Raw genomic sequence first — 21,292 nt, 5'->3', positions numbered from 1 at the left:
ACAACACCGCCGCCACGACAGCCGCCGCGGAGCACGCCGGGAGCTGCAGTCCAGCTGCCTCGTCGGCCAAGCCGGAGCCCTTTACTCTCCTTTCCCACCTTCGAGTACTACAATTCCCGTCGGCCCTCCTCGCAGAGTCGCATCACCGCGGCCGCCCACTGCGCGTGCGCAGCCGCTCACGCAAAAGAAAAAGAAAAAAACCGCACGCCCCTGAACCCTGGGAGCGGAGAGAGCGCGGAGGAGGAGGAGGAGGAGCGGAGGGGGCGGGGAGAGCGAGGATTGGCTGTCTGTCCCCGAAGCCTCTCTGCGGATTGGCTGCAGAAGGAGGAGAGTGAGTCTCCGCCCACTTGGCTTTGAAGACAGTGTGTGCGCGTTGTGGTGGGGGAAGGAGAGGGCCTGGTTTCGGGCTGTTTGCTTCCATGATGGAGGGCGGGTCGGTGTCCAACGTGGAGGTTTGTAACTTGGCTTACACGGGGCGGCTGGAGGAGCTGAAGGAGCGGCTGAGCGCCAACCGGAGCTTGGCGGAGCGCGCGGACCAGGTTGGCATGGCAATCGGAGGGGGCGTGGTTAATTGTCTGTGAGTCGGGGGGCTGCCAGGACTCCACTTCTGAGGCAGTGTGGTGTAGTGGTTAAAGTCTCTGACTGGAAACCCGGAGACTTGGGTTCATCAGATGCCCACTCGGCTGTGAGGCTTTCGCTGGGCGGGCCTCCCCTTTTTTCTCAACTTGGTCTACCTCACAGGGTCGCTGTGAAGCTGAAAAGGGGAGAGAGAAACCTACGCAGAGCGTCTTTTGAGTTCCTTGAAATAAAAGTTTGGCAGAGGTCTGCACTGGTTGCCGATCTGCCCCGGGAAAGGTTCAAGGCGTTACTATTAACATATAACAACTTGGGACCAGCCTTACCTCGCATGTTACCACTGTACCGCATAATTGACATTAGTGCAGATGCCACATAAATACCCTTTCAGCATTTGTGAGTACTCAGTCGTTTAGTTAGTGTGGCATTGCCTACACTTTGGAGGTCTCTGCCTATTGAGCTCAAGCAGGTGCCTTCACTGTACTCTTTTCGGTGTCTGCTAAAAACATCCTTGTTCAGACAAAACTTTGCAGATGCTTAGAAAGTTGAGCTAATTCTAATCTGTTTTGCATTTTTAATTTTTGTATGTTTTGAAGTAGGGTTGTGGATTTTACTTGATTTTAGTGCTTTATCATTTGCTTTGAGGTTTTAATAATCAAGCGATGTATAAAATTTCTGAATAATAATAATAATAATATAAAGGCCTTAAACCCAGCCATGTTATTCTATACCATCGAGGGTGCTTTACTGTTTTTTCTGCGTTTTGTATTTTGTATGTTTTCAAGTCCTTGAAAAGTGCACCAACCACCCTGGTATTTTCACATGTTGAATAGTGGAGAAATCCCTACAAATAAATAATCTAGCTGGGGCCAGCAACATGATGTTTTAGTGTAGCCTGCTCCTGTTCAGGGTACCAGCCAGTTCAGCACCCTGACTTTGACGATGCTCCATATCAGGGGTCCCCAAACTAAGGCCCGGGGGCCGGATGCGGCCCAATCGCCTTCTCAATCCGGCCCGCGGTCAGTCCGGGAATCAGCATTTTTTACATGAGTAGAATGTGTCCTTTTATTTAAAATTCATCTCTGGGTTATTTGTGGGCCTGCCTGGTGTTTTTACATGAGTAGAATGTGTCCTTTTATTTAAAATGCATCTCTGGGTTATTTGTGGGCCTGCCTGGTGTTTTTACATGAGTAGAATGTGTCCTTTTATTTAAAATGCATCTCTGGGTTATTTGCGGGGCATAGGATTTCGTTCATTATTTTTTTTCAAAATATAGTCCAGCCCCCCACAAGGTCTGAGGGACAGTGGACCGGCCCCCTGCTGAAAAAGTTTGCTGACCCCTGCTCCAGATCATTCCCATCATTGGTGTAGTATTCTAGTTTTCTCTCCCAACAGCCAGCCAGTATTCTGTGGGCACTGAGCATGCTTAGTCCCCACTGGCTATTTTGAGGGGTTCGTACCCTGATTGGGTTCCTGGCCCCTCCCCCACCAATATATACATACCGTATATATATTTGAAATAGTTATATATTGCTTTTCAGAAGAACCTCACAAAGTTATTCCACAAGACCATACGTTACTGTTTTATAATAAAACAGAAAGACAAAAGGGAGGAGCTTTTTAAAATCTAGTTTTTCACATACACATTCTTTATTACAGCCCAAACTCACAAAAACAGTTTTAAAAGTGCAATAAACCTAGTTTTTGTATTCTTGCAAACTTTGGGGTCTCCTCAAGCTCCCTGATTCGTCCCTCTTTTTCCTTGGAAGGTGCTGTTTTGCCTACATAAGGATCAGCTCTCAGGGAATGAGTTTCCAATTAGAATATAGCAGGGATAGGAAACCTTTATCATTCTAGATCTTATTGCACTCAAACTGCCATCCTGTCTGATTATTGGCCATGTTGGCTAAGACGGATGGGAAATGAAGTCTCACGCCATCTGGAGGTTGCCCAATCCTGATATAAATGGCATAGAATAGATAAATACAGTTCCTAACATTAAAGAATAGCAGGGTTTATTGCTGCTCAGGAAGCACATAGACACATGCTGGTATGTCTCTGATTCTGAAACTCTTCCCCCTAACCCTTACTAGAGGGGAGAAAGGGTGCTCTGTTTACTAATTCAGTTGAGAGTGGGATACAGTACATACATGGCAGATGTTTAAATCAGTAAGATTGCCAGATGCCAGGGCTTCAGCTTTTTAAAAGAAGAAGAGTGACACCTTAAAATACAGGCAGCTGATTTTTTGGACTTCATTAGATGCATAAAGGGTTTTTTCCTCGGGTGGCAGAGGGAAAGCATACAAATTAGGAGAGTGAAAATATATCTGCCAACGGAAAATAACACACTACACGCCTGAAGACACACCATGCACCCCGAAAGCTTATTTCACAATATGTTTGTTTATTTTTAAAGGCATCACAAAGTTCTTTGTCCGTAGCTACAAAAATAACAAAGCTATGCCTCTGGAAATAGCCATGGGATGGTGTTAAATTCCAGGGTGAGAATTAAAAAAAAAACCAATGTTGCATCATGCTGCACTTAAATGCAGTTTTTTGTATATAATGACATTATATACCTGAGAGCACGTTCCCAGTAACTACCGGTATGAAGACTTTGCTACATGAATCCTGACCACCCATTGGGGTGGGGGGCAGTTCAAATTCTCTTCTAAATGCCTGGGGCACTGTCTGGAGAATGAAATGGCCTCTGGGATCATACAAATTGGCCATTATTGTTCTTACTGTTAAATGACTTGCTGCTTGTATAAAGGAGTATCTATCCTTTTTAGTTTTCATCATTCTAGTTAGTTCTGAATATTCTGTTAATGCATCTTTCTAAATAAGGCCACAAAAGTTACTAGCCTGCAAATAATCATAATCATAATAATTGTGGCCTGCTGGGAGCTGTCAGAAGAAGAATGGAGAGCTTTGTCACTCCTTCAGCAATCTGCCGCCTGTCTGTATTGGGTGTAATGTACTGTCCTTTCTCCTCCAGCCCACCCTCATGCCTTCATGCAGTTCCCTCTTGCTTGTGGATACTAGATGTGTTCTTAAATACAAAATTGTACTAATACTTATTTGTGTTTTGTGTTTTAGGATAACAGGACAGCCCTACACTGGGCATGTTCAGCTGGGCATGCAGACATTGTCAATTTTTTACTAAGCCTGGGAGTGCATGTTGATGGCAAAGATGATGTAAGTTCTGGACTTATTTTTCAGAAAGTGTTTAGGCAGGATCTTGCATGTATAGTTCAGAGGTATATAGTTCAGAGATGGGAACCTTCAGCCCACAGGCCAGAGATTCCAGCTTTGCCCACAAGGCCATTTTACCCAGGCCACATTCACCTGACCATTAGCTGACATCCCTAGAAACATCAGCTGATGGGTAGGAGAGCAGGGGTTAAATTCTGCATTAGCTCTGTGCCCTCTTCCCAGGGAACAGGATTGCACAGCCAAGTTAGCAGGAATTTATGAGCAGTGCTGTTTGCTCAGCTCAAACTGCGCACTCACTTGAAGTACAAAGATGAGATGCTTTAATTAGTGCCTGTGCAAGGCACTTTAAAGCAGCTCCATGTTCTCATTTAATGATAAACCCCCAGCGCTAAGCAGGTTGTTATTATTATCTTTCATTTCATTTCTATACTGCTTTATATTTTAAGGGGGGAAAGCTAAACACATTACAACACATTAAAACATCAAATAAAACAATCCAGTGTAAAACATTACTGAAGAAAGTCAGGTATAAAATATATATTCAAAGCAACATAATTAACAGGAGACTAAAATGTTATCTTAAACATTCCAATAGAAAACATTACATACTTAAAGGAAGTCAGGTATAAAATTCACATTTTAAAAATAATAAGTAACAAAAGAATAAAATATTATATTAAGCATAGAACTTATCTGCTGCTGTTCCTGCCAGTTTTGCCAATGCTGGTTCATGCCTAGTGGTGACTCTGGAAATTCAGGTGATGTCCTGGTTCTGCACTAAGGGACAGCCAGGATGGTCTCAGTGGTTCACACACACCACATTCCCTGGCATGAGGACACTCCTTAGTCTGGCTATTTGAGAAAGTTCCCTGCAGGGAGCTTTCTCAGACACCCTAACCAGCTGCTTGACTGCACATGCAGCAGGCAACAAGGTGCTGCTAACAGGAGAGTATCCCCCCCTTTGGATAGAAGTTAAAAACTTGCCTTTAGCACTTTGCTGCCTCCCAAATGCTTCGAAGTCCTGACTTCATCATTTGTAACATTAAGTGATTGGTGGGTGGGCAGTCATGCCCTCCTCTCAGACTAGGCCTGCAAGGCAAATCTTAATTAGGAACTGGTCTATGAAGCCATGAAGATTCCCCACTGCTGATATAGTTCCTAATGCTGCTGGAGTTGTTACCAACAACTCTCATGTGTTAAAGAAGAATTAGTGATACACAGAGGTGGCATGTGTGCTGGTTTGTTATCTTTGGCTGCTGGTCTCAACATGAGATGAGGTGTTGTTGTTTTTTAAGGGATTCTGGGGTCCTTTTGAGCTGGCACTGCCCTTGTGTGAGGTAAATTTCTAAGCCCCTTCTTCTCTGCTGTATTACCAGTACATTGTGTATGTGGATGACTTCAGTTTAAAAGTTCTCATGTGAAATTGAAATGAAGACTGTGTGGCTTCCAAAAAGAAATTTTAGAATTGGTGAATGATTCAGCCTTCGGCTACACATAAAGGAAGGCATAGTTGCTTCTCTTCACTGCTGAAGAAGGCAGGCTGAGCTGGTTTGAAAAGAAAGCTGCAGTATTATCATGACTTCTTCTCTGATCCAAAGTCATATAAAGTCCCCGTATAGCTGTGGAAGGCCCAATAAAGGAGGCTCAGAAATATAGTGGTGTTCCAGAAAGAGCTAATTTGGGAAGGTGAGTGGCAACCAGAACTAGGGAGCCTGGTCCTTTCCTTATTGGCTATTTAATATCATGTGATGGCAGTTGTATAAATGTTGAATGGTGGGAGGCCATATTCCATTTTAATGACCAAAGCTGGTAAACTACTGCGTAAGTTCTTATGAAAGTTGAGCAAGTTATCTTATGGAAGAGATGGGGAACCTGGAGCCTTCCAGATGTTTAGGACTCCAGCCCCAAGCAGCATGGCCAATGATCAGCTGTAATCCAACAGCATCTGGAGGTACAGATGTTCCCTATCCCTGTTTTACAGTATTTTCATAAGGTATAAATTTTGTTGAAACCTTACTATAGTTCTGTAGTATTGGATTTTCTTCCCAACAAAGGTTAAAAGTTTGGTTGTGCAATGCCTTAACAGTCCCTGGTGACTAAAAACCATGAGGCAGCAAGTCTTCTGTTTAGAGAGGAAGCTGAGCACTCACTATAAGCCAACCCTAGCTTCCACGTTATCACCGATGCAGAGATCTGAGGTACTTTTCTCACGACAGAAGTCTTTCTACCTGCCCTGCTTCTGTGAATTGTAAAGCTTATAGTATACTATACCTTGTTTTCTTTTCACTCCTCAGGCTGGCTGGAGTCCTCTGCATATTGCTGCATCTGCTGGCCGAGATGAAATTGTGAAAACTCTCATTAGGAAAGGTGCTCAGGTGAATGCTGTCAATCAGCTTGGCTGCACACCTCTGCATTATGCAGCATCCAAAAATAGACAGGAGGTAAGATTTCACCTGCTTCCTCGCCTTCTCATTGCTCAGCACAAAGCAGCCTATTTGGTAACCTTTGTCTTTCCCCACTCATAGATTGCAATAATGCTGTTGGAGAATAGTGCTAATCCAGATGCAAAAGATCACTTGGCATCTACTCCACTACACAGAGCAGCATCCAAAGGAAACCTGAAAATGATACAAATTCTTTTGAAGTACAAAGCTTCTGCCAACCTACAGGATTCAGAGGGAAACACAGCTCTGTAAGAACTAATGTATTTGTGGTAGATTTTGCCCTAGTTTGTTTGAACCATACTTTTCAAGTTCATTGATATTAATACTTCTTTACTTAGCACAAACTATTCTCTAATGTTGAGAGTTTTCATCTAACAGGCTCAGTAACCTTTTTTTAAAAAAAACATTTCAAACAGCTTCTTGGGATTCTACAAGAGAGGCTGTATTCTAAGATGTATGGTGCAGAAACATCCACACAGATTTTATGCAGCCTAATCCCAAACATAAATCCCACTGAGTTCAGTCCCATTGATTCCTTAGTAAATCCATGTGGGATTGTGGTGAGGAGCCTGGTGTTAGGCATGTTTATTTAAGGTAACTTAACTTCCAAGTAAGTGCACCCTGTTGCAGTTCTGGTCATGGTTGAGATTTTGTATCAAATTATGATTTTGAGTAACAGTAGTTTAAAATCAAACCATGGCTTGTATGTCCAGATGAACAACAGGTTAACTGTGAGTTAAAGCTGTTTATGACTATAATCCTAAACCCATTCACCTGGGTTTACACTTTCAGTTGCTTTTGTTTTCTGTCACGAGTTTCATGGCATCCTCTTACTGCAGTAGCATCTGGAGGTGGAACAATTGCTGTAACTATCATGTCAATTCAAATATTGTGCCAAACTATAGTGAATGGTGGTTCCGCGTGATCTTGGTTTAGCAAAATGTCTGAATTGAGCCTTAAACACCTTGATGTAAATGATGGGATTTCACAGGGGGACAGGGGTTAGTTCAGGCCTACTTTTAAAATAGGTGGGACCTAGAAAGAAATACAGGAACATAAGGCTGACAGCTCATTACTGCCTTGTCATGTGTCTCTAGCATAGTTGGTATTTTTTCATCTCATTTACAGCCATTTAGCCTGTGATGAAGAGAGAGTGGATGAAGCTAAACTACTGGTGTCTCAAGGAGCAAGCATATACATTGAGAACAAAGAAGACAAGACTCCACTGCAAGTTGCAAAAGGTGGCCTGGGTTCCATACTAAGGAGGCTAGTTGAAGGCTAGCTGTGCCAGTCAAATTGAATTCCATTCTTCGTGAAAGTACTGAAGACTTTCCGCTGTTTTTAGGTTGGCAATAATAGTCACAACTTGAATTTTCATTGTACTGCATCTATTACACTTCTCTACATTTTCCATGGCCAAACAAAACTTTTATAATTTTTTGTTGCTAAGTTTATTGTTGCTTTGAAAAAATTTAAAGCCCTGCTTTTCCTATAGAAGGAATCTATCTTTCCACAGGTTCTAACGATCTTTTTAAATACATTTGCTGGTAAAGGAACGGTATTCAATATTTCCTCAAGCCAGTTCTTGTTAACTAAGTTTATTACTCAGTTCAAATGTCATCACGGTTGTGCGAAATAAAATTTGGGGAGGGAAAATGAGGACTGTGTAAAAGTCGTGTTTTCTTTGTTGTATGTCTCCTTGGAATTCTTATTTACAGAAACCAGTTGGTTCGACCTTATACCCAGTTCAGGGAGAGTGTTATAGGAATGGAGCATTGTGGGAAGGCAGTGGGCTTAATTCAGCTAAAGCGATTATAGACATAGTAAGGCTGTAAACAAAAATAGTCAAGTGCTGTGGCACCTTAACAGATTAAAAGGGTTACTGTGCCATGAACTTGTGTAGACAACTGTCAATCTCAGTAGGCTGCTTCTTAAACAAAATATGATTGTTTAAAATGTTGCTAAATAACAGCTATAAAGACAACAAATAAATCCCAATTTTTGCAGTAAGAGCATTTGTTAGGATCATCTGCTGGCCAAGTTGGATTTGTTTCTCCTCTTCCTCTTCTCCCTCACCAAAGGTGGTGTTGAGCTATGTGGCTTAATGCAAATAGCTTTATATAACTGGAGTGATTTCTTATGCCCTAAGCTACTTATAATAAAATATTGTTTGCTCCTTAGATCAGTTTAGTTCAGTCCTTCATAAGGTGCATGAAAAGTCTTCCAGTGTCATAGAACCAGTGGGAAAAGGCTGCTGCTTTTAGTGTAATAGACACACCTAGTGTACTCCTACCATAGCTGCCAAGTTTTCCCTTTTCTCGCGAGGAAGCCTATTCAGCATAAGGGAATTTCCCTTAAAAAAGGGAGAACTTGGCAGCTATGACTCCTACAGAAATCTTAAGCTGCAGGGACACCAATTATTACCAAAAAGTTGCATATTCTGGTAGTATTGGTCGATGGGACTGTTGTGTAACTATCATCATGTGAATCTAAGTTAATTTTTTCTCTGGTGGCACATGCCATGACTGCTCTTAGTTCCAAGGCTGATAAAATGCAAAGTTGTTTTTTGCTCACTCTTTCATAACCACCGTATTAGTATTATATAATGTACTACATTGCTAATAGGACCGAGGCATTTCAAAGCACACATTTTGCATTCAGAAGTCCCAGGTTCAGTTCCCAGTGTCTCCAGTGTTTTAATTTTTTCATGTATAAGGTGCTTTGAAATACCTCTTCCTATAACACTGGAGAACTGGTGCATGTGGAAGAGTTAGCAACATGTATGGATATAGAACACAGTAGCAGAGAATTGTCAGCCTGTGAAAGAGCAGTGCACTTGGACATTGCTGTTTCTTTTATCTCTGCCCCTTCCCTGTTTGGCTGTACTCCATGCCATAAGCCTTACCCTTTGATCGCTGGGCCCACCACACATGAACTCTTGGAGGTGGGTTTTCATGTTGCAAATTGGGGTTCCTGCGCTTGAGCAGTTAGAGATCACTTCTCCTCTGCTAAATGGACTGCTTCCTGTGTTCTGTTATAGGCTGCATTTTCCCATACCTTTTTTTTTAAAAAAGTTATGCAGCTGGAGCTTGTATATATCACTTTTTCTCATAAGCCCTGGTCTTGTCACTGCTCCCAGTATTTTGGAATTGCGAACAGCAGCATAGCATCAATAGACTTTCAAGTAATTTTGTAGGGAGACCCCACCCACACCCACCCCATGCATGTGGAGCTTTGGCATTTGGTTGTCTTTCATGTGTTTCTTTCATTATAAAAGAAAAGTAGAGTTGTAGATTTCAACAAAAGTTTATTATGTTTTGGAGTAACAAAAGAATCACTGCAGTTCTCTCACCCCTCATCCTGTTACACATGTAGAATTGGAAAGGGGCCCCAAGGGTCATCTAGTCCAACCCTCTGCAATGCAGGAATCTCTTGCCCAACATGGGGCTCAAACCCACAACCCTGATAGAAAGAGTAACCCTACATCACTGATCACAGCTGAGTGGGAGAGCAAATGTGTATTACTCATTGGTAACAAATTATTCTATAAAAGCAAATAACAGAAAAAATACAGACTTTTTAGTATAGATGCTGCAGTACAAGAAAGAAGGAAAATTAAACTAATAGCTAAATACTTCATCCAAAAATTATATTCATGTTATAAAAGGGGAAAGACATCCAGTCTGTAAGTGCTTTAAAAATATGATTTTTACATATATCTTAAAAGTAGGGTTTGGCAACCTTAAGCCATGGGTACATTTTGCATTTTTAAGTGTGTGCTATCAGCTCCAGACTCTCTGGGCACTTCAGTAGAATTAATCTGAACCTGGAAAGTACTATAGAGATGATTGAAGGAGTGGCGAAGAGGGCTGCTCTTCCAACTTCCTCCTTCAGCTCTGTGTATTTTTCCAAGGGGAGGGGGGAAAGATAGCCACTATGACCACCTCATAACCAAGAAGACAGTGAAGGGGAGGGGTCAGAGGTTTTGTGGGTACTAAGGCAAGACCACACAAGAGCATAGGTGCAACATTTGCAACACGTGTTAAAGGAATAGTACCTGCCTTTCTTTAGCTGTTTGAAAGCAAGGGGTCTCTAACTCCTTAAAGACCTGGGCTCCAGTTCTGAAACCTACACACCAATTGGAAAGATGATCAGTACTGCTAACCTGCTGGAGGGGAAAGGTGAGATAGATACTGTGCAGTGATGTGCATGCAGGCCCAGGCCAGGGGACAAAGCTGCCATGCATGGTTCTGGGTCCTGGATGTTCACATACAGCCAAGGGAATCAGATGCTGAGAAGCCTTTTGTGCATGCAGGCCCTGATCCAAAAGGGGACCTGCATGTAGAAGCCCTTGCTGCACTGGGGGAAGTGGTTAATATGGCTGTGCTTTTTATAAATTTGTGACTGGACAAGTTGCTGTTGGGTTCCCTTAATGTTGTGGGGAAAATTTAGGCAATTGGTTGGTGCCCCATTTCTTGTGTCGCATTCTCAGGCATGGCAACAACCTCAACCTCCTCTGGGGTGCTGTATTCACTGGTCTCAATAGATTCTTTGCTTGGTGGAACAGCTGCCAGTGGGGCACTTTCTTGGCTGGGCACAGCAGCGTAGGCAACATTCAGTGGCTCTTTTTGAGTCACAGTCCTGCAAGACAACAAAGAAAGAGCGCATTAGTATTCAGAAACTTCATGCAAAACGGAGAAGGTAGTAGTACCTTTGGGGTTTTTTTATTGGGTTTTTGATGTTACCGTATGTATTTGATATTTTATGTGAACTGCCTGAGACTTTCGGGTATAGGGTGGTATAGAAATTAAATAAATAATAACACCAGAGTGGTACCTCGGTTTATAAACACAATTGGTTCCGGAAGTCTGTACTTAATAATAATAATAATAATAATAAATTTTTATTTATACCCCGCCCTCCCCAGTCAAAAACCGGGCTCAGGGCGGCTGACACCAACAGAACCACAATAAAACATAAAAACAATTAATTAAAATACAGATTAAAATACAGTATTAAAATTTAACGTGCAGCCTCATTTCAAGTAGGCCATAAGTGGCTGACAACCTGAAGCATACTTAACCTGAAGCGAACTTTCCCATTGAAAGTAATGGAATTTGGATTAATCCGCTCCAGACAGGTCCGCAGAGTACTCAACCTGAAAATACTCAAACCGAGGCATACTTAAACCGAGGTATGACTGTAGTAGAAATAGTAGCCAAATCCATTAATTAAAGCACATGTGCCTCTAGGAATACTTCTCCCTTTTCCTTAATTCCCCAACCCCATCACATTTTTCAGATGGCTCATGGTTTCGAAGATAACAACTCAACAAGCTGCACAGCTACAATGGCTGTGAGAAGACAGAATTATAGGGCTGTGTCCAACACAGTGCTACGTTATAGTAACTTGGTGGTATACTGCAAGCGAAATGTTTTGCTTCAGCAGAATGTTGTTGTGCAACAGAATGCAAAAGCTGATTACAAAGCCTATTGTGCAATAAAGTCACCAGCAACCTGTTGTGCAATAAGTTTCCGCTAGCCCAGCTGTTGTGCTGGATTTCTCTGTTGCACAGCATTAGAACACACCTGTCTATTGGCAGAAGAGCCCTTGTTCTAGCAGACAGACGGTGGATATAGCCCATCATGTCTGAAGCAACCTTAGAGAAATGCCCGACCTACCCCATGCAGGCAGCAACTATAGTGGGTGGCGCTGTGGTCTAAACCACTGAGCCTCTTGGGCTTGCTGGTTAGAATGTCGGCAGTTTAAATCCATGGAGTGAGCTCCCGTTGTTCTGTCCCATCTTCTGCAAACCTAGCAGTTTGAAAGATGCCAGTGCAAGTAGATAAATAGGTACTGCTGCGGTGGGAAGGTAAACGGCGTTTCCATACGCTCTGGCTTCTGTCACAGTGTTCCGTTGTACCAGAAGCGGTTTAGTCATGCTGGCCACATGACCTGGAAAGCTGTCTGTGGACAAACTCCAGCTCCCTTGGCCTGAAGTGAGATGAGTGCCACAACCCCATAGTGGCCTTTGACTGAACTTAACCATCCAGGGGTCTTTTACCTTTACCTTTTTTTAATAGCAGGTGTGAGGAACCCTTTTCAGCCTGAGGGACACATTCCCTCATGGGCAATGTTCCAGGGGAGTTGTGTGCCAGTGGTGGGTGGGGCCAGAATAAAAAGGGGTGGAGCAGTTGTTATGACTCTTTTTGAACCTTTGTATAATAGGCTTCATTCCAACCACAAATATGTCAGGTTTCTGCACACACACATATCTGCAAGCAGGAACCATAACTACAGTTCAAATAAATATTTCAGCCAGGGGAAAGACCATGGAGAAGAGCATGGAGTGGAGCCAGTGGGAATGGAGTGTGGCCAGTGGGGGAGCCACAAGCAGGGCTGGCTCTAAGGCAAGGCTGGGTGGCGCAGGGCGCCTGGCCACCAGGGGGTGCCGTGCTGCTGTGCCTGCGGCAGCTGTGCTACACCCGCCAGACAGCTGCGCTGGGAAACAGGTCGGGGGGGGGGCGCTGGAGGGATCTTTGCACCAGGGTGCCAGATATGCTTAAGACGGCCCTGGCCACAAGGGCCAGACAGAAACCTGGAGAGCTGCAAAGCTGAGCCCCCAAAACTGAGGTTCCCCATGCCCAACTTACTGCATTTCACTGATTGCAGCTTTCTCTTTTTTCTTCTTTTCCTTCTCCTTTGAGGCTACAACCCAAACAATTACACCAATCAGAGCAGCTGCCAGAATTGCTGCAATTAATGCTCCAACAATAATGCCACCTTCTGAATCTGAAAGAATAGGGAAGCCAACTCATTTAATATATGGAATGAACTTGACAGATTAGAACCAATGCACACTGAGAAGCCGATGCTCGCCTTCTTCAGGTGTGCTCCCTGCAAAGCGAGAATGGTGGTGCTGTTGGGGCAGTAGGCCCAGTGCTGATCTTGAGGCTCCAGCAGATGCCCAACCTCACCACCTTCTGGTGCTGGCCCTTCAACAGGAAGGTTAGAAGAACATATTTAACCTCCCCTGCTGTTTATGACTAGTTAGCTGGAACACAGCCTGGAATGTTGTTGGTGTTGGGATGGTTCCTTTTTATTATTATTCTTTTGCAACTGAACATTTTGAGTAGGTTAACAAAAGCTGGAAATGATTCTGACTCCACATTTCCTTGCAGGTCAGCAGCAATTGCTGTTCTTTCAGCAGCTCAGCAGAAAGAAACAGTGTCACTAGTGGCAGCTCAAGGTTTTGGACGGCCCCTGGGCAAGCCTCCATGGCCCCCTCCCGCCCTCAGCAAGTCTGCCTGTTCAGTGCAGCAGGTTCAGGAGGCTTTTGTCAGTGGGATGTGCATTCTTGGCAGATGCCTGAGTTTGCCATCCCTGGTTGTAGCACCACAGCTCAGCTCAGGTCTTGTGTCAGCCCCAGGCATCCTGGAGCAGCTAATATTTGGGAATTTCATTGAATAGCTATTCCAAATATAAAGAATGAAAAGAATGAAAAGGTTGACATAACTATAGCAAACTCACGTTTTGTAGTGAGGTCGATTTGGCAGCTGCTGTTTCCAAGAGAGTTAATAGCTGTGCAACGGTAGTAGCCTTCTTCAAACTTTGTCAGGTTTCCTATTACCAAGCGACCACTTTGAGGAACTGCAACAAAACGAGAGAGAAGTTGAGGTTTAATTTGTTTACCTAGGACATTTATGCACTCCCACCCCCTTCAGTCAAAAAGACTGCTAGAGCAGCTTACAAAAATCATTAATAAGAAGGTCCCTGCCCTCAGCTGCACAACCTCAGGTGTACAAGAGGCATGATGCACATAGGAAAGGGAAGAAGTGGGGAAAGTAAGTTCAAGGTGGGGTCAGCTGCCTGTCAATCAACTGATGTCCTGATGACATCCGGTGACTGATAAGTGAATGGTCCTGCCAACCTGTCAAAATCAGCACAGGCTGTGGGTTGGGAGAAAAGGGTCTGCAGGGAATTTGTTGGTGAACCATGCAGGATTGAACTCTGCACTTACCAGCTCTTCACTCAATCCTGCTCTCTGATTTGCCAATGCATTCCCCCACAGGGAATGCACTGGCAAAGAAGGACCCAGCAAGATTGAAGCTTGCCTCTGTGACTATCAGCTGGTGTCACCCAGTGATTCCAGATGACAGGTGAGCGTGATTTTAAGGGAAATAGATTGGCTTGCAGGCTTTGTTTGGATGGCTGTCCAGTCCCTAAGAAGGGAGAGCATGAGGGGCCCTGTAGTGGCCCACTGGGAGTTAACATCTGGACAACAGACAGAGCAGGCATGAAAGGAACCTCAGCACAGTTTTCCCCACTAGAGGGAGATGTTTTGTTTTTATATTACAGCCATTCTTTCTAAATTCACATCTATGCATATACATCAGCATGTGCACATCTTATGCAAACCAGTGCCCGCTCTTATTCTTTTTGGTTTTCTTCCTTTTGCGGTGAACTGTGGGAGGCCACCGTATTCATGTCAGGTGTCTCATAAGGGCCGTAGCTCAGTGGTAGAGCACCTGCATTGTATGCATAAGGGCTCTTGTTCAATCCCCAGCACCTCCAGGAGGGGCAGGGAATTATCCGCTGTCTGAAATCCTACAGACCCACGGACAGATGACAGGTGTCTTTCTGCTGAGGTTTTCAAGAAGACTGGACACTGACTATCATCAGGGTTACTTTCAGTGTAGAATACCATGGTTTATTCATCCCAGATGGCTCAAAGCTTCTTGCTACTCAAGAGTTCGGGCAATCACCAGTATTTTTCAGGTGTCTTCTTTAAGCCATCAAGCTTTGCATATTGCCTAAATCAGGGATGGGGAACATGTGACCCTCCAGCATAGCTGCCAAGTCTCCTGTTTTTCATGGGAAACCCCCAGATTTTAATCCTTTTCCCGCTGTTATCCCGAACAGAAAAAAATCCCGGAAATCCCCTGGATTTCCTACCTGCCAGGGAGGCTCCATTTCGGGTGCTGCTCTGCCCAATCCTGGGCACCGGAAATCAGGCAGAGTGGCACTAGAAGTTGCTTCTATGCAACTGATCCCGCATTCTTCAGCGGGAGACTTGGCAGCTATGCCCTCCAGATGTGCTTGGACTCTAGCCCCAATCAACCCTGCCTAGCATGACCAGTGATGGCAGCTGAAATCCTACGACATCTGGGGGCTACAGTTCCCCCATTTCTGATGCTCAGAGCCAGCCCACCCATAAGGCAGGGGGAGGCAGTCACCTCAGGCGGTGGAAGGCCCAGAGGCTCTGCCACTGGTGGCGAAGTGGCACTAGCAGTGGCACTAGCTTCCAGTGAGATCTCTCTGAAATCTCGCATGATATTGCGATGCATGCCATATCTCACTGGAAACTGTTGCTGTTGCTTTGCAGGCACTGCTGCACAACCAAGTTATGAGGGCCGGTCTTGCTGACATAACACAATACATAGCTATTACTTACTGTAGTTCCCTGTCACGTGTACGACTGAATCTCCTGATACTCTGTGCCAGATGTATATAGGATCAGGCATCCCCGTTTCAGAAAAGCAGAAAAGGGTGATGGCGTGGCCAATTTCAGCCTCATTATTTTGAACAAAACCGCAGTGAGGCTTGGAGGGGGCAACTAGAAAACAACAGCAGAAAAGGCAGACCAATGAAGTTCTCCCTGAAATCTGTTTCATCATTATGACAGAATTGTTAGACATCTAAGATTGTGTTTGGTTTTTCCAATTTATTCTTAATATAGTTAATAAATGGTATCCAGATTTTTATGGTCTCCTCTGAGTTTTTCCCTCTAATTTCTTCATGGTTTTTCGCCAAGTTATAATAATTAAATAATTTTATTTGCCAATCTTCTTTACTTGGAATTTCCGTGGTTTTCCAATTTTTAGCAATCAATAACCTGGCGGCTGCTACCGCATAGCTAACTGTACATCTATCGCTTGGTTGGATGTCCTCAGGTATCATTCCAAGGAGGAACATTTCGGGGCTTTTTCTAAAGGAATACTTTAACATTTTCTTTAATTCGTTATACAACATTTCCCAGAATTCTCTGATTACACTACAATTCCACCACATGTGGATAAATGTTCCGACCTCCTTTCTACACCTCCAACATAGGTTACTGGTCCCTGGGTACATTTTAGACATTTTTAGTGGGGTCAAGTACCATCTATTTTGCATTTTCAAAATGTTTTCCTTAAGATCGTAATTGGGCGTAAAATTTGAATCTTTTTCCCATAGATTTTCCCATTTCTGTATTGGGATAGTTTTTCCCAGGTCTTGACCCCACTTAATCATAGAATCCTTCGTCATTTCTTCTTCAGTTCTCCATTTTAAAATTATCTGATATAAATTTTTTATATATTTGTTCTTGTTCACTATTAATATTTCCTCTAATTTTGACATTTCCCCATCGAACCCCAATTTTTTGTCAATTTTCAATCTTTGATTTATTTCAAAATATTGCAGCCAGGTGGTCAATAAATGTTTTATTTCTGCGTATTCTTTTAATTTTAGAGTTCCCTCGCTTTCTTCTAATAGAGATCTATAGGTGGGCCAATTGCCATCCATATTGGTTCTTTTAACAGCAACTAATTCTAGGGGTGAAAGCCACCAAGGGGTCTTTGGCTCAAAAAACCTTTTATATTTCTGCCACACTGAATACAGGGATTTCCTAATTATGTTGAACATAAAGATGTTCTTTTTTTCTATTTTATCTTTCATTAGATAGCGGTGCCAGCCGAAAGCCAGTCCTTGACCTTCCAAATCTAGAAGGTCTGTATTTTTAAGCTCCATCCATTCCTTTATCCATGCGATTGCGGCCGCGTCATGGTATATCTCGAGATCAGGGAGACCGAAGCCTCCCCTGTCTCTATGGTCTATCATAATTGTGTATTTCACCCTCGGTCTCTTCCCCTCCCAGATGAATTTCGTAATATCTTTTTTCCATTCATTAAAAATTTTGTCTTTCCCTAGAATTGGTAAATTTTGAAATAAATAATTCATTTTGGAGACAACACACATTTTAATTAAAGAGATTCGACCCAATAATGATAACTTCAATTTTCTCCACTCTTCCATCTTTGCCTTTATCTTTTTCCATATTACTCTGTAATTTTCCTGTATCAAGTCTATCCCCTTTATTGTTGTTTGAATGCCCAAATATTTCAATCTTTTATCAATTTTTAAACCTGTTTTTTCCTGGAGTTCCTGTTTTTCATTGATTTCCAAATTTTTTACCAGCATTTTAGTTTTTTCATAATTTATTTTCAATCCCGCTAATCTGCCAAATTCATTGATTTTCTTTATTGCTGAGGGTATACTTTGAACTGGATCTTCAGTAGTTATGATTATATCATCTGCATATGCCTTTACTTTAAATTTTTTATTGCCAATTACTATTCCTTTAATGGTATCCTCTTCTCTTAAATTTTTTAATAGAATTTCCAAAGTCAATATGAAAAGAATAGGCGACAAAGGGCATCCTTGCCTAGTGCCTCTTTCAATGTTTATTCTGTTGGTTAATCTCCCATTTATTAATATTTGGGCTCCTTGAACTTTATAAATAGCTTTTATCGCTTTCTCCATATATTCCCCTAAATTTAAATTTTCTATTGTTTTTATCATAAATGCCCAGGAGACTCTATCGAAAGCCTTTTCAGCATCAATAGATAGGAGGGCTGCCCGTTTGTCTCTTCGATTTTCAAGGCATTCCAAAATATTTACTATATTTCTAATATTGTCTTTTGTTGACCTTCCCTTCACAAATCCAACTTGGTCCTTATGTATTATTTCTTCCAGGATTTTATTCAACCTATCTGCCAGGATTTTTGTGAATATCTTATAGTCCGAATTTAGAAGGGAAATCGGTCTATAATTGGATGGTAAATCTGGGTCTGCTTCTGCTTTGGGTATTAGTGTGATTTGTGCCTCTGTCCAGGATTTTGGCACTGTCCCTTTTGTCAATATTTTATTCATTAAGTCTTTAAGTGGAATTAATATTGTTTCCTGAAGTTCCCTGTAGTACTCTATAGGTAACCCATCTGGGCCTGGAGTCTTCCCTTTTTTCATAGATTTTATTGCTTCTATTATTTCCATTGATGTGATTTCTTTATTTAAAAATGTCATTTTTTCTAACGGGATTTTGGGAAGCTGATATTTTTTAAAGAATTCATCAATCTCTTGGCTATCCGTCTCTTCTTTTTGATATAGGGATTCATAAAATTTATGAAATACTTTCATAATTTCCTCCGTCTTATCAAAGAATTTCTCCCCTGATTTAATTCTGCTTATTATTTTTTCATTTTCCCTCTTTTTAATCTGCCAACTCAATAATTTACTCGGTTTATTTGCCCATTCGAAGTATTTATATCTCCAGAATTTTAATTTCCATTCCATCTCTTGGTCAATTATATTTGCAAATTCTGCCCTCAATAATTTTAATTCTTGTTCAATGTTTTTATCATAATTTTTATATAGGGATCTTTCTTTATTCCTTATATCTTCTAGTAAGTTTTCTTTCCTTAATTCCTCAGTTTTCTTAATTTTAGCTGCTTGTTCTATAAAGTGCCCACGCATGAAAGCTTTCCCAGCATCCCAGACTATACTTAGGTCTACCTCGCCATTATTGTTTAATTGGAAGTATTCCTTTAATTTTTTAATCGCTTCTTGTTTTATGTTTGTTTTTTTCAACATAAAAACATTTAATCTCCATTTTCTTTCTTTTTGTCCTGCCTTTATTACTAAACTTATTGCATTGTGGTCTGATATTGTTCGGGGATTGATTTCAACTTTTTGGGTTCTTAACGCTATTTCTTTTGACGTCCAAATCATATCTATTCTACTTGCGGTTTGATGTCTGGCCGAAATGTGTGTAAATTCTTTTTTAATGGGATTTTTATGTCTCCAAACGTCTAATAGATTTAAATTTCTAATCATATTCATAAACTGCTTCGGTAATTTTTTCTTGTATTTCTTCGTCCCCCTTCCGCTTTTATCATATTCCGGATCAATTATTCCATTCAGGTCCCCCATTATCATAATCTTATGTTTATCATATTTCATTATTTGAGATTCTAATTTTTCAAAAAATGCTGTTTTACTCCCATTTGGTGCGTAAAGGCCCACCCAGATCCATTGTTCACCTTCAATAGTTGTCTTTATCATTACTATTCTACCATCATTATCTGTCCATAAAACTTCTGGTTTCCATTTCTTCTTAACATAGAATACTACACCTCTTTTCTTTTTTGCGTCTGCCGTCGCAAATTCCATTCCTAATTTTTCATTTTTTAAAACCCTCAGATGTTTTTTATTTATGTGTGTCTCTTGGAGACAGATGACATCAAAATTTTGTTTTTTTAATAAATGTCCCACCCTATTCCGTTTTTTTTTGTTATTTAAGCCATTTATATTCCATGATGTAATTTTTAAATCCATTTTCCTTTTATTAAGATTTTAGACAAAAAAGAAAGTGAAAGAAGAGAGGAAGGAGAGAGAAAAAAAAGGGGGGAGGGGAAATAAGTGAAAGGGGAAAAAGAGGGAGGGAGGAAAAGGGAGAAAAGAGAAAAAAGAAAAAAGGGGAAGGGGGAAAGGGGTAGGGGGTAGGAAAGGGAATTCCAAAAAAAGGGGGGGGCACAATAAAAGAGATTATTAAAAGGAAATCAAATTAATTTCTGTACTAAGCAGAACCAAGGAAACAAATCTTAAATTTCTACATTTGTGCAGTTATATAAAAATTACTTAAGCAGTCATCATTGTTAGATTATTGAATAACTAGAACAACTGGAACCGTGCATTCACTGAATAGGAAGGGGTTAATGTTTACATGGAGGAGTTATATATATTGTATAAATTGTTCTTTCCATTCATCCTTCTGTTTCCCCTTCCTCTTTCTCTTCTTCCTCTGGCGATTCCTCTCCTTCATCTTCTTTGCTGCTATCTTCTTCCTCCCTTTCTTCATCAGTCTTAGTTTGGTGTTGGTCTTTAATTAATTTCATTTTGTCTCCTCCCAGTTCCTGGGAGTAAGTTCTAAAGAATCTATCAGCCGCTTCTTGTGTATTAAACCTTCTCCATCTTCCCTTAAATGCAAAAGCGATACCTTCGGGGTACTCCCATTTAAAAAAGACCTTTTTTGCGCTTAAGGCTTTTGCTAAGAACTGATACTTTTTCCTTTTGTTTATCAGCCTGGGGGGAATTTCTTTCATTATGATTATTTCAGTCCCATCCATCACGAATTTTTTCTTTCCCTTGGTTTTTAAAATTTTATTTCTGAGCCACATTGTGGTAAACGTTGCTAAGCAATCTCCAGGCCAAAAGGGTCCCTTTTAACCTTTCAACTATCAAAAAGTGAGCCATGGCAGGTAGGAATGAACAAACCTGTCAATCTCAGTTCTCCAAGTTTTTTGTTTTTACAGTTCATTTCTTGATACTTCTGCATTTGCATTTTTTATATTAATAAAAATCTTTATGAAAATTCACCAGTCTTTTAGTGCAAATTTATCCTCATAAACAATTTTTTGCATGGTTTTTAAAGCCATATCCTCTATTATAATATATTTTTATGTTATTTTCATGAATATTTGCATTTTTGTGCACACTTTACCCTAGTATATACAGTTTTATGCTTGTTACTTGGGTGGGGAACTGCAATGCAAAATTCAGAGAAGTGTGAATTTTGATGAATGGCTATGTTTCAGTTCATTACAACAGACAACAGACATGGAGCCAAAACAAGGCAATTAAAAAACAAGTGAGAGGTAACAACATGCTTGGTAAAATCCCAAGGTATGCAGAACTACAAGGTGTTAGCAGCCCTTGCAGTTTGGATGAATTATATTGGAATAAGGACTTAAAATTTCTGGAGTTCAAAGGCTTTACTCATGCAGGAACTATTTACAGAATACGTGGAGATGAGAGAGAGAAAGTGGCAGACATATTGCTGGGACAGAGCAGCAAACAAAATGGCTCAGCTTTTAAGGGTGAAGTTAACTTACACAAAGCAAAGATTACAAGCAAGTGCTGGCCAGGTTGCTATCCAAACAGTGCCCTCTTGTTAACTG

General features: G+C 41.5%; 2 protein-coding genes across 4 annotated transcripts in view; one reads left to right on the top strand and one right to left on the bottom strand.

Moving 5' to 3' along the window:
- The first annotated feature begins 400 nt into the window (after positions 1-400).
- Positions 401-7,895, top strand: PSMD10 (proteasome 26S subunit, non-ATPase 10). Of its 2 annotated transcripts, none has more exons than XM_035101944.3 (5): positions 401-452; positions 3,676-3,774; positions 6,087-6,233; positions 6,318-6,484; positions 7,365-7,895. In XM_035101944.3, the coding sequence occupies exons 1-5, from the start codon at positions 420-422 to the stop codon at positions 7,516-7,518; spliced, it is 600 nt and encodes a 199-aa protein (XP_034957835.1). In that variant the 5' UTR covers positions 401-419; the 3' UTR covers positions 7,519-7,895. The 2 variants fall into 2 exon arrangements, with proteins under 2 accessions (XP_034957835.1, XP_034957834.1); XM_035101943.3 differs by having other exon boundaries at positions 401-539.
- A 1,631-nt stretch (positions 7,896-9,526) lies between these two features.
- VSIG1 (V-set and immunoglobulin domain containing 1) overlaps positions 9,527-21,292 on the bottom strand; it is a 29,672-nt gene continuing 17,906 nt past the window's right edge. For both annotated transcript variants that reach the window (XM_088664627.1, XM_035101945.3), the window contains 4 exons: positions 15,691-15,852; positions 13,767-13,886; positions 12,890-13,028; positions 9,527-10,877 (listed from right to left, as the gene is read on the bottom strand). In XM_088664627.1, coding sequence (XP_088520753.1) covers positions 10,685-10,877; positions 12,890-13,028; positions 13,767-13,886; positions 15,691-15,852 — 614 coding nt within the window. In that variant the 3' untranslated portion in view covers positions 9,527-10,684. The remainder of the gene's footprint in view (positions 10,878-12,889; positions 13,029-13,766; positions 13,887-15,690; positions 15,853-21,292) is intronic.

Source organism: Zootoca vivipara, chromosome Z2 (genome assembly GCF_965207765.1).
Source record: "Zootoca vivipara chromosome Z2, rZooViv2.hap1.1, whole genome shotgun sequence".
Taxonomy (NCBI): Eukaryota; Metazoa; Chordata; class Lepidosauria; order Squamata; family Lacertidae; genus Zootoca; species Zootoca vivipara.
This window is presented reverse-complemented; position numbering and strand designations above follow the sequence as displayed.

Coding starts and splice junctions, on each gene's coding strand:
- PSMD10 (XM_035101943.3), top strand. CDS start 420: ATGATGGAGGGCGGGTCGGTGTCCAACGTGGAGGTTTGTAACTTGGCT. Junction 540..3,675: donor TGGCGGAGCGCGCGGACCAG/GTTGGCATGGCA, acceptor TTTGTGTTTTAG/GATAACAGGACAGCCCTACA. Junction 6,234..6,317: donor CATCCAAAAATAGACAGGAG/GTAAGATTTCAC, acceptor CCCCACTCATAG/ATTGCAATAATGCTGTTGGA.